Source organism: Narcine bancroftii, chromosome 7 (genome assembly GCF_036971445.1).
Source record: "Narcine bancroftii isolate sNarBan1 chromosome 7, sNarBan1.hap1, whole genome shotgun sequence".
Lineage (NCBI taxonomy): Eukaryota > Metazoa > Chordata > Chondrichthyes > Torpediniformes > Narcinidae > Narcine > Narcine bancroftii.
In genome coordinates, this window is record NC_091475.1 from 93868651 (window position 1) to 93882434 (window position 13784).

At 45.6% G+C, this 13784-nt stretch overlaps 1 protein-coding gene across 1 annotated transcript in view; it reads right to left on the bottom strand.

Moving 5' to 3' along the window:
• Window positions 1–13784, bottom strand: part of myo16 (myosin XVI) — a 239976-nt gene that overhangs the window by 107495 nt on the left and 118697 nt on the right. Inside the window, exon 15 of the mRNA XM_069890622.1 lies at window positions 2004–2151. Coding sequence (XP_069746723.1) covers window positions 2004–2151 — 148 coding nt within the window. The remainder of the gene's footprint in view (window positions 1–2003; window positions 2152–13784) is intronic.

Genomic DNA, 13784 nt, shown 5'->3' on the forward strand with positions numbered 1-13784 from the left:
AAACCCATAAATATCAACTCTTCCCAGCTGACTGAACTTATCAGGTCAATAAAACAAATGTCAGTTTCAATAATGTATGTAGCACAAGCTCAGAAACTGGTCCTACACCCCACCATGTCTGTGATGACCATTTTTTTCCCATCTAAACTTGTCTCACTTGCCTATATTTAAAAACATAGCTTGCATGCCTCATGTTCATCGCTGTTAATGTCTGTCTAAATGTCTCAAACAGAGGAAAGATATTTGATTACAATTACTTCCTCTGCCAGCATATTCCAAATATTTCAGGCATAGTTAATGCAGCAGTTAGCGCAACACTATATATTCCCAACAGGGTTGGAATCCAGAACTGTCTGCAAGTAGTCTATATTCTTCTGGATGCTCCGGTTTCCTCCCATCTCCAAAAACATACAGGGTTTCTAGGTCAATTGGTGGATTTTGGTGGCCTGAGGTTGTTGGCTGGAAGGGCCTGTTAAAGTGCTGTATGTCTGTTTTGAGAAGGGTAGTGGCTGTCATGTGACAGCACTGCTCCCTACCTAGTTGGAGGACAGACCAGCTGCCAATCAAGGTTTGGTTGCACCCCACCCATTAGTGCATACCTTGGTGTTTTACCATGCAAGTTACCTGGACAGGGCTCTCCAGCCTGCCTGTACTTGGCCTTAGGCCATTGGCTATTGTAATTGGATTAATCCTCCTGGCACTGAGCCATTTGTCCCTGCTGATGACCTTGGCTTGTCCCTTCAGCACTATAAAGGTGCCATGTGTTCTTTGTTCTCTCTCTTTGCCAGCTTGGGACCACCCTGACTCACTCCAGTCCTAGAAATGTGGAAGAGTGCTGGAGAAACTGTTAGTAAGATGTGCACTGTTAAAAGGGCTGTAAGTGTTTAATTTAATATCCCTTGTAGCAAAGAGCCATGCCTGCATTGAGTCAAGAGGTGGTGGGGCATAGTTGGGATTTTTCCTTGACCATTTTATGTGCAAGTTCGTGCATGTGTGTGTGTGTGTGCGTGTGTGTGTGTCTTTTGTAAATAAAATCCTTTACTACAAAAACTATGCTCAAACTCTTTGCCTTTGAGACCTACCAAAGCTGTTTCCTCATTCACAACAATGTATAAACTTAAAAACCAGTAAATATTAACCTTTCTCTGGAAAAAAAGTTTTCCTGAAATTGGCTTTAAAACTCCTTCCTTAATTCTTAAATCTTAATTCTTTTGTTTTGATACCCATCCCAAAGGATAAAAGATTTTGATTCACTATCCTGTCTATACTTTTGTATCATTCTGTCAGTCACCTCTCTGCCTCCTTCACTCTGGGAAATCAAACCCATCCTATCAAATATATAGCCAGAACAAGTCCTCCAATCTAGGAAATATGCTGGTTAATATCCTCAATATTCTCTGCAGTGTAATCACATCATTCATCTAGTTTAGTGACCAGAACTGCACACAATACTCAGTGTGGATGCAGGTGGAGTGTGGATGGGTACTAATCAATTTGCCATAGAGCAGGTTTCATTGCTTTGCATTTTAACTGAATATCTGGTCCAACTTCACTTTTGAAACATAAACTTCTGATGTGGAATGAATCAGAGTGGGACTTTCCTTGATATCATCAACTGATGGTGGAGCACTCATATCCTGAAGACCTTTCAGTTAATAGGTGTTTACCCCATCCAGAAATTATTTTAAACAAAGCAGCCAATTCAGATCATACCCTCCCTCCTCACTGACTTTTGCTGCCTTTACTCTGCTCGACAAGAAGACTTTGCCTCTTGATCAGCTCTCCAACAATCCCCCTCCCTTCTGTACCACATCCAAAGCACTGCATGATTCTCATTTCAGTTTAATTACCCCTATTACCTTCCCAACATTGGGTGATATAACTATTGCACTAAATTAGGCTTCATCGGTTCAGTGAGAGCAAAACTATGAAAAGGTTGCTGGCATACAAGAGTCTATAAAAGCACATGTGAGGGTTATTATGTTATCTCAGAGAGAATGTACCTGTGCGCAAAAGGATCGCTGACGTACCAAGCACACATTTCTTCAGATGACAATCCATCAATCATCAAATAGAAAATATTGAAATTGCTCTGGTTAGGTGGTCGAGAGACAAGGCGAGACTTCTCTAAGCAGTAGCTATAAACTCTGGCTGGAAGAAGAATCATTTGTTAATTTACCTCGATTGTGTGCTACATCTTTCAACAGGTGACAAATTTATTTGTAAAAGTCTACAATAAGAATACAAATTTGTCTTGCTTCTTTTTTAAACAGACATTATTTTTCTTCAGTAAGATTTATACAAAAAATGTGGTGATTGCAAAGTAGGACATAATCCACACTCTCTTATCCACAGATATGAAGAGATTAAATCAACCCACTTGTTTTAATGGTTGAAAACCTACAATTCCTCCTGTTGAACTCTGTGAGTGTTGCTCCCATAGGGAGAATCATATTCATTTAATTCATCTTTTGAGTTCACACTGAAATCTGGTAGAGCTGTTTAGATCAAGCCTCTTTTGAACATGAATACAAAAATGAGGTAAGCCATTTTATTTAAAAGGCATGATTTTTGAGAGAAGTTGTAATGCATTAATATTAACGGGCAAGAATGTGTGATTCATATCTGACCAGGAATTCCAGTGAAGCCTAAAGACTTTATAAAAATTATGCTAGCATGACTTCAATACAATGGTTCAGCAATTGTTCCATTGCACCAAATTCAGTGGCAACAGAAGTCTGAAACCTCATATCTTCATGTTTGCAAATGCCCCTGTTGTAAACCATTGTATGTATATATTTATGTCTGGCCACATGTGGCTCCTCCCACAGGCTCCTGAATAAAGGTGACTGTCCCTCAGCCCCTCCTCAGTTCGGGACAGAGAAATGTGCCTTTATTCTGTTGTGAATAAAAGCCTCTCAGTTTTGCTCAACTTCAGACTTTTTGAGTCATTGATGGTGCATCAACTTTATTCACAATAGCCTTGACAATGGAGCAGATCCTGGAGCCAGAGAAACTGGAAATCGACCCTCGATCACCCAAGGCAACTACCAACTTTGAACTCTGGTGCACTGTTTCAAAGAATTCCTGCAGGAATCAACAACCATTGTTCGGTCAGAGAACGACAAACTTCAGGTACTGAACTCCCGAGTCAAGCCCCTGGTGTACTCAATTATCAGGGATATCACATCATATCCAGAGGCAATGTATATATTGAAAGGTCAATGTGGTCTACACCAGACAACTCCTAGTGACCCAAAAGCAGCAATCTGGGGAGTCGAACGCCGAATACCTCTGGGCCCATGACAGCTGTGGAGTACACGAAAAACCTGATTAGGGATGCCAAATGTCACAGGCATCAGGTCCAATTACATCTGTCAGAGACTACTGGAGCAAAGTGAGCTCAGTCTGTGGAGGGCAATTGAATTGGCAGGCACACTGGAAGTGGCACTTCAGAACATGGAGGCCTACTCAACTGGCAACACACCCACCCACTTCGTGGTTGCCCAGGTACCGCTAACACGGGACACTGCCACTGTCATGTTCCACTAGTGATCCAACCATGGCAGCTGTACACCACAAGCGCCTAACACTGCTACTGCCACATCCCGCCGGTGACCCAACCACAGCCGCTGTACTCTGTGAGCACCCAAAGTGCTACTTCTGTGGCATGGGCAAGCACCCAAGGAAATGCTCCCCTGGGAAAGATGTGGTGAGCTCCAGCTGTGGGAAGAAAGGGCACTATGCTAAGATGTCCAGATAAAAACCACCATCCCTAGCTGCACCATGTGCGGGCCATGGGGCTGCCACCTTTGCCGCCACCATCCCCAGGAACTAAGAGCACCACGTGTGAGTCGTGGGGGCCATCTTTGAGATCCCACAGCACCATGTGCAGGCCGTGTGGGTTGCCATCTTGGATGCCACCATCTCTCTTTGCTGCAATGAGCAGCAGCAATCTGATGCTGGCTTCCATTAAACTGGACCAGGGCAATCCACATCAACTTGCCAGATCAATGATGGACATTCAGGTAAACGGCTATGTGATGAGATGCCTGTTGAATAGTGGGAGCATGGAGAGCTTCATCCACCCCGACTCAGTGCAGCGTTACTCCCTTGTTGTAAGGTCAGTTGCCAAAAATGTCTCCTTGGTCTCAAGGTCACATACAGCGAATGTCCACTTTTACTGTGTAGTGACTTTAACTGTGTGGGGCACAGACTATAAAAACTTTTGGTGATGCCACAGCTCTGCGCTGCCATCCTACCGGGACAGGACTTTCAATGTCCCCTTAAAAATGCAATGATGAAAAACGATGAACCCCATCCATCCCTCATTGTCTGTAGCTTGCCATTTTTAAATCATTCACTGTGCTCCACCGACCCTTTAGCCCCCTCCCCCCGCTACACATAGCCAACAATGTGATTGCACATCGCGCATGACCTGCGGACTCTCCACCCTCAAAATTAACCCTCCATTGCTGTTTACCAACCTCACCCCAACTGTAAACCATTCGCCACCTAAAGTCGGTGGCACAGTGCTGGGGACTGGGCCTTCATTAGGGCGGAAGTGCAGCGACTCCTCATTGAGGTCAGCATCAATCCTGGAGAGCACAAGTGGTAGCAGTGAGGAATGGGGAGAAAAGCAGGATAATCTTTGACCACAGTCAGACCATTAACAGGTACACACAACTGCACATGTACCCCCTTCTCCATATATCCAATATGGTGAACCAAATCTCACAATATCTGGCCTTCACTACTATTAACCTAAAAATCAGCATACCATCAACTATATCATTTCCTGAGAGTCCCCTTCAGCATTACCAATGGGGTCTCAGTCTTCCAATGGGAAATGGACCACATGGTAGATCAGTACCAGCGGCAGGCCACATTTCCATACCTCAACAACGTCACCATCTGCGGTTACAACCTGCAGGAGCATGACGCCAATCTTCAAAAATTCCTCCACACCGCCAAGCTCCTTAACCTCATGTACAATAAGGCTAAATGCGAATTTTGCACAGCCTGCCTTGCCATCCCTGGCTGTGTCACTGACCACAAGTGCCCACTCCTGGAATTCCCCCTCCCCCACAGCCGCAAGGTGCCTGGCCTTTTTTTTCTTATTATGCCCAGTGGATCCCCAAATACACAGACAAGGCCCACCCCTTTGTCAAATTCACTTTTTTTCCCCCTATATCACTAGAGGCCCAGGCAGCCTTCAGCCGCATCAAGGCAGACATTGCCAAAGTCACGATGCATGGTATGGATAAAGCTGTCCCATTCCAAGTGGAGAGTGATGCATCAGACTTTGCTCTGGCTGCTACACTTAACCAGGTGGGCAAATCCGTCGTTTACTTTTTGTGCATCCTCCAAGGCCTCGAAATTCGACACTTCTCTGTCGAGAAGGAGGCCCAAGCCATTGTCAAAGCAAAATGGGACTGGAGGCACTACCTGGCTGGAAAATGATTGACCTTGCTGACTGACCAATGTGCAATTGCATTCACGTTCAATAACCAGCAGCGAGGTAAAATTAAGAATGACAAGATATTGAGATGGAGAATTGAACTTTCCACCTACAATTACGATATCTCGTACTGGCCCAGCAAACTCAATGAGCCCCCAGATGTCCCTATCCCACAGAATCCATGCCAGTGGATAAATCAACAGCTTACAAGTCTTTCACAATGATCTCTGCCACCCCAGAGTCTCCAGGTTCTTCCACTTATTCCAAGCCCACAACTTGCCTTACTCCATGGAAGAGATCAAGTCGCTGATCAAAAACTGTCAGGTCTGTGTGGCATGCAAACCACACTTCAACAGACCTAACAGAGCACAGTTGATAAAGGCCACCCACCTCTAATCCCATGAGTGTCGACTTCAAAGGACCCCTGCCCTCCAATGTGGACTTCCTCAATGCCACTGATGAGAACTCATGTTTTAGTTTGCCATCCCCTGCCCCGACATGACAGCTGTTACAGTCATCAAGGTCCTTCACTCTGTTTGGTTTCCTCAGCTATATTCATAGCGACTGGGGGCCCTCATTTATGAGGGATGAGCTGCGCTAGAACCTGCTGGCCAAAGGCATTGCTACGAGCAAGACTACCAGCTACAACCCATGGAGGAAAACAGGTAGGTGGAAAGGGTGAGCACTATGGCCTAGAAGGCTGTCCTCCTAGCCCTGTGGTCTAGGGATCTCCCAGACTCCTGCTGGTAAGAGGTCCTTCCTGAGACACTCCACTCCATCAGGCCCCTTCTATGTACATATATTTTCCTTTCCCAGGAAATTGTTAACAGGATGACTTCCCCAGAACCAGTTCTGTGAGGAGTCACAAGTCCACCCACTGGTCAAAAGGGTCCACCCCCTCCATAACAACCACCAATATGCCCATGTGGCGCACCGAGGGCAAGAAGACATTGTCTGGGTTGGGGGACCTGGCACCCTCAGGGATTCCAGAGACCACTACTGATCACCCCACATCCCTCACCACTCACAATGCACCAGGGCCATGGCACATTACCTTAGCCTCAACAAATGACACATCAGACTTGAAACCATGCACCCACCAGCTCAATGCTAATGACTGTATACAGCCGCCCCATACAGTACAGGGCATCACTGTGCTGTGGACTGCCCAGACCATCCAGGACACCATCACTATCCGAATGACTTAATTTGTAATTGTATCATCAACACTTAACCTCACCGGACACTGTAAAAACAAGGGACAAATGTAGTAAACCACTGTATGTATACATTTATCTGTCTGGGCACACCCATTGGCCAACTGCACCTGTGGCCCCTCCCACAGGCTCCTGAATAAAGGTGACTGTTCCACAGCCCCCTCCTCAGTTCAGGACAGTCGACCAGCAGGGATGTGCCTTCATCGTAATGCTAATAAAGTTTTGCTCAACTTCATTCTTCTGAGTCATTGATGGTGCATCAGTCCCACATGGCATTTTACTTGCAAGGCTAGCCTTGGGTTTAGACAGATCTGTTTCTGGAGGGCCAGGCATCAGAGCCCAAGATGTGGGAGGGCAGTGGGGAAAGATGCACTTTGCCTCATATAAACCATTAGCATCATCAGTGCAGGGAAGCCAGCCAGTTACATCAGGGGACAGAGCTTCAGACCACATGGGCAGCACAGCAGTTAGCACAATGCTATTACAGTACCAGTTACCCAGGTTCAAATCGGGCACTGTCTGTAAGGAGTTCACATGTTCTCCCCAGAATGCATGGTTATCCCTAGGATGCTCCAATTTCCTCCTTCAAAAATGTATGGTGATTTTAGATCAATTGGTATATTTAATGGGAAGGGGAGTGGGGTTGGGTAGCAAAGGCTCATAGATTGGAAGCCCCTGTTACTGTGCTGTATTTAATTTCATTTAAAAACTGCTCATGACCACTCTGGATACCAGTGGTCTTTTAAGATCAACAGTATTGACAGGGACAGCAACAGGATACACATTGTTTTTTTTCAGAATGGCAGCAAAAAGAAGCACTATGTCCTCTGATAATAGGGATGCATGCACTTAGAACCATAGAACAGTACAGCAGAGATTACCTTCTACTGACTTCTTAAGAAAAACACATTCTTTCCGTGTTTCATTGTTTCAAGCTGAAAATTTCCAGAGTTGAACAGCATTTTGTTTTCTGACACTTAAATACTTTAGCAGAATAGTTCCTAGAGAATATGAATGCATCTATAAAGTGACCCGTGCCAACTGCAATCATTTGGTAATGTACTTTTTATCTGGATGAAAGGTTTGAGAATTGTCCTCTGACAGCAGCCATAGGATAGCTTAGGATAGGAGTCCTATCAGTATTGAGAATAGACTGGAGACTGGGTCTGTTTTCCGTGGAATGGAGGCTGCAAAGAGGGGACATGAAGGAGTTAGGTAACATTTTGGAGTTGTATAGATAGGATAAACTGCAGAAAATTTCTTTATATCAGAGACAGATAAAATTCCAACACATGCTGAGGGTAAAGAATAAGAGATTTAGAGAGGGTCTGAAGTGGATGGGGGGAGGGTGTGGGCAGTGGAGGCTTTTACACCCAGAGATGGGCGAGTAACTTGATCACACTGCTGGAAAGAGTCATCATAGAAAGCAAGGGGTGAAATGTTGGAAGATCGGATTAATCCTATGGGATTATTCCTTTGGTCAGTATGGATGGGCTACATGGTCTGTTACCATTCTGTCTGACAATGGCACAACAACTGAGAGTTCCCAAGAATTCTTGCCTGGCATCTCTATGAGACTGTCAATCCTGCATGTCAAATCAAACATCAGATTTTGTGCCTATGGTAAACAACTGTACACAGATATTGGTTTGTTTTGGCACACCCATTGGCCAACTGTGCCTGTGGCTCCTCCCACAGCCTCCAGAATGTTCCACAGCCCAGGGCAGAACAGTCGAGCAGCATAGATGCGCTTTTTGTTCTAAAGCTAATAAAAGCCTATCAGTTCGTTCAACTTCAGTCTTTTGGTGCATCAATATCAATACACCCTTTTATCCCTTACACCAAACATCATCCCATCTCTGAATGTACATTGTAAGAACACTCTAGAGTTATATTGGCTCAATATCTGAGAGTGTGATGGTGTCAGCATTCACAGCTTTTACTTAATTTGTAGTTCTCTGCAACTCGGGGAAAAAAATCTAATTATTACAAAACAACTAGATTAATTTTGAGCAAATTAGAGTGATCCATTGCAAGATACAAAAATCCTGGAAAGGCAGGGATTAAATAAGTTCATTAAGCAATAATTTATATATAACTACTTCCCTAGATGTCTAATGAGCTTCTTTGGAGAGGTAACAAATAGGAGCAATCAGGGCAATACAGCCACATGGGTGCTGTGGGGATAAACTGCTGATAGTTTAATCTGGTTGGTGGATTCATGAAGACACAAGCAATAGCGGGTGCAAGCTGCAAGGTAAGAGCAGTCAGAAAGAGAATCGACAAAAATGATGCAAAACCTGCTGGAAATACCAAGCAGTACAGGGTCTGGCAACAGACACAAGTCTGGAATATTACAGATGAGATCGTACCATCAGCATGGCTGGTTTAGCATTCTTGTTCAGCACACAATTTTCAGCTTTTACATTCCTTTATTTGCATTTTCTCCTTCTCAATGTTCTGGTGAAGGGTCTTCAACCCTTTCCACGACTGCTGTCTAACCTGCCAAGCGTTTCCGGCATTTTCTGTTTCTTGTTTAATTTCCAACTTTCGCTACTTTTCAACAGTATCTCCAGAATGGCTATTATTTCTGCTTGTCCTATCATTTAAATTGTCATGAATCCTACACACATTCAGATAAAAAAATTGTCCTTTTCTAATGGCCCACGGCCGTTCCCACAGGCCGACACAAAAGACACTGTTCGAACACAGCAATCAAATGGGCTACACAAGGCATCAGTGGCCTGTTCCTACAGGCAGCTGCAAAATGGTGTCTGCCAGCCAATCGATGGATCACGAAAGGGTCAATTGATGCCCAGGGTGGAACATATCACACCCATCAATGACACTGCAGCAAAACGGGCAGGTCGTGAGGACACCACTCAGAGCCTAAAGGGAAACGGGTCACACCCGTCGGCACATGGTTGCCAGGGTCTCCCTGACTATATAAAATAGAACAGCCAGATCATTTGATCATTTTAAACTTTTGGGCTCTCGAGGTGTGATCGCATGCCCGACTGTTGCATATAGATGGTTTTGAGTACAGGGCCCCTGCTGCCCTCGTGAGCAACATGCTCGATCTCAACAATGGCCACTCCTCTTGCCTGCTTTTTCAGCAGATCTTTCTGGAGTGGCTGCCTGAAGACATCTGGCTGCTCATCTCAGAAGATTTCGATGACCACAGTGGACATGCTATGGGTGGCAATGAGAGACACCTGTGCTATGTTGGAAACGATACCAACACCTCGACAACAACGACCAGCCAGGAAGCCCAATGATCCACCAACTGACCATTCAAGCAATGGACCCCACCGGTGAGCCATATTGTTTTTAATCACTGATGCTGGGGTTCAGAGGCCCATCGACGCTATTCCCTCTGCGCATTCCCGCAAAATGCTAGAGCAGGTTGTCATTGATGGCTGCCACGGCCAGCATACGTCAAAGCCTGCTTGTATGCAAGACTCCTTATTGGGCCGGAAGTTCCTGGTCGACACTGGGGCTGAAGTCACTTTCCGTCCCCCCTCTGCCTCCAAAACCCATAGACGAAGGATGGGCTGAAAAATAAGGGCTGTCAATAACTCAAACATGTCCATCTTCGGCACCTGCACCATTACCCTTCGTTTTGGTAACTGTCATTTTCCCTGGAGGTTCACTTTGACATTCATTCAACACCCACTCCTGGCGGGCATTTAGGGACGGAGGCTGGTCCTCTCAAAGACTTTCCATTCCTTTTCACTCAGTTGCACTAGACTCACGGCCCCACACCCACATTCTGTGACTGCGGATGACTATCCATTTGCGCGCATTGTTGCAGAGTTTCCTTCCATTACAACGTAGCATTTCACCTCTACGACACCAAAACATAGGTGCAGCACCAGATCCTCACTAAGGGACCTCCCTCCATAACAGGGCATGCCACCTGCCACCTGAAAAACATAACCTGGCAAAGGAGGAATTCTGTAAAATGGAGGAGCTTGGCATTTTACAACGGGTCTGACAGTCCACTCCACATGGTACCCAAACCATTAGGAGGGTGGAGGCCATATAGAGTCTACCAACACCCCAACGATGCCACCATGCCCAACAGGTATCCGGTCCCCCACAGTAAAGACTTCACTGCTAACCATCAGGGGGCCCAAATATTCTCAAAAGTTGACTTAATCATCAAATCCCAGTCCACCTGGATGATAACCCCAAGACTGCCATCATCATCCCCTTTAGACTTTTTGAGTTCCTTCGAATGTCTTTTGGATTAAAAAAAATGCAGCTCAAACCTTCCAGAAGTTAATGGATGCAGTGGGCGGGATCTCAAATTTGTTCTCATTTGCCTTGATGATATTGTGATAGCCAGCCATGGCCACTTAAGACTTTTGTGCACTTGCCTGAGTGAGTATGGGTTGACCATTAACCCAGCAAAATGCCATTTCGGCCATGAGACTATTGACTTCTTAGGGCACCGGATTAATAAAGATGGGGCCAGGCCACTGCCTGAGAAGGTAAAGGCCATTCAGTCATTTGCTAGGCCAAACACAGTCAAGGGCCTACAAGAATTTGCTGGTATGATTAACTTTTTACCACCAATTCATGCCGGCAGCAGCTGCATCATGAACCATTATTCTCCCTCATTTCCAGTCACAAGAAAGACATTATATGGACAAATGAAGCAGCTGAGGATTTCCAATTTGCTAAGGATGTTCTGGTCAACACATTGCTACTGGTACCCACAGGCCTGACACCCCCACAGCCTTCTTAATGGATGCCTCTGATAGAACGGTCAGGGTGCGCTTGAGCAGCTGATGGATGGACAATGGCAGCAAACACCTCCAGCCACCAGAACTGAAATACAATACATTCGACTGTGAACTTTTGGCTCTGTACCTGGCAGTGAGGCATTTCCGATATTTCCTAGAGGGCAGGAAATTCCAGATCTTCACTGACCATAAACCACTTTGCTTTCAGCAAAGTTTCAGATCCATGCTCAGCCAGGCAGCAGAGACACCTTTCTTATATTTCAGAATTCTCCACCGACATTAGTCACATCACAGGAAAATCCAATGTGGTGGCTGATGCATTGTCCTGATCTGCCATTTTCACCAATCATGCCCCGGCCCGAGCCATGACTACATGGTCCTGGTGAAAGCACAACAAGTGGATTCCGACATCCCCACTTATCGAACAGCAGTAACCGGCCTACAGCTGGAGGATGTCCCAAACGGTCCAGGTGAAATTAGTCTTTTGTGTGACACAACTACCAGTAAGCCATGCCCAATTATTCCAGCCAATTGGAAAAGACAAATTTTCCTCATGGTTCACAATCTGGGATGCCCCTCCATTAGGACCACTGTCAGAATGGTAGCTGACCGATTCATCTTGCATGGCCTTTAAAAAGAGGTCAGTTAGTGGGCAAAGACTTGCACACAATGTGAGTCTGCTAAGATCCAGACACACATTAAGGACCCTCTCCAGACTTTCAAACCTCCATTTCAAAGGTTCAGCCAGATACACGAGGACATTTTTGGCCCACTACCAGTGTCACGGGGTGCCCGATACCTGCTCTCTACTGTAGACCATTCAACCAGGTGGCCTTAAGCAGTCCCACTACCTGAGGTATCCACTAAGACAGGTGCTAGGGCCCTGCAAAACAACTCGGTGGCACACTTTGGGGTCATCTCACCAATTTACCTCCAGTCTATGGGTAGCCTTGGCCATTACCCTGGGAACCTAACTCCACCAGACAATGGCATATCCATTATCCATCAGATGTGGAGAAGGTCAATAGGCACCTCAAATCAGCCCTCATGGCCAGACTCTCAGGGCCCAACTGGACAGATAAACTACCGTGGGTCCTCCTGGGCATTTGAACTGCACCCAAGGAGGATTTCAATACATCTGCAGCTGAGATGGTGTACAGTGTGCCCTTAGTCATCCCAGGCAAATTCTTGGCTAGTCCCAGAAGACCCACCAGATGCCACCCTAGCCAGAGTATATGAATACTTGGGAATGTTTTCCCCAACATGGCCATCCTTGATCTATCATCCCCAAAGACGCCAAGAACTATAAATATGTTTTTGTGAGGCATGGCACTCCAAAGACCACATGAGGGGTCATATCACATCCTCCGATACAATGGATTCACCTGCGTTCTGGACATCGGCGGCAGGGAAGAGACTTTCATGATTGACTGGCTCAAATTGGCACATTTGGACAGCAGTCAACTAATCACACTCCCAAACCCTCTCCGCAGGTGCAGTCCTTCCAAAGGTACTAATATCTCTCCAATTGCCGGTTCTGGGGCAGGAAGGAGGTTGTGTAGTAGTCTGCACTGTCACTGCAGGCCAAAACAAAAGACGCCGTTCAAACACGGCAATCAAGCAGGCCTGTTCCCATAGGCTGCTGCAAAACGGGGTCTGCCAGCCAATCACAAGTGATGGTTGCAAAAGGACCAATTGACGCACAGGACAACACAAACCACACCCGTCGACAATGCTGCAGCAAAACAGGATGATCCAGCCAATTGTTGAAGGCGAGTTGTGAGGACACCAATCAGAGCCAGAAGCAACACTGGTCACACCATTGGTCACATGGCAGCCAGGATCTCTCTGAGGATATAAAAGGGAGCAACCAGTTCATTAAATCAGTATCAACTGCACTCCTTGTGTGTGTCTCATTTTCAAGCTAGAACCTCAGACATGGCACACTTTCACATTTTTTTCTCTGTTCTCACTCTAATTAGAAACGTAACCCTTATATGTATACTTTAGCCTTGCTGTTCAGTATGAAGGGCTTTAATTACATTAAATTTAATTTAAGTGCAAAGTTCACAGTAAAATTAAAGAAATCCTTGCTGGAAGATGCTAAAATTCCCCATGAATTTCTGGGACGTCCCTAATTCATGGAGTCTTTGTGGCACAGGGAGACAAGTCATGTACCGAGTCCATGCTGGCTTTCTGCACGGCAAAGCAACCAACCCCTCATTCAGTCCCAACGATCTCATCAGATTTTTTTTTCTCCTCATGCTTCTATTCAATTTCCTTTTAAAATCATTGATTGTCACATTTCCTCTGGCCTCATTGATAACAAGTTTCATCATTCACTGCACAAAAATG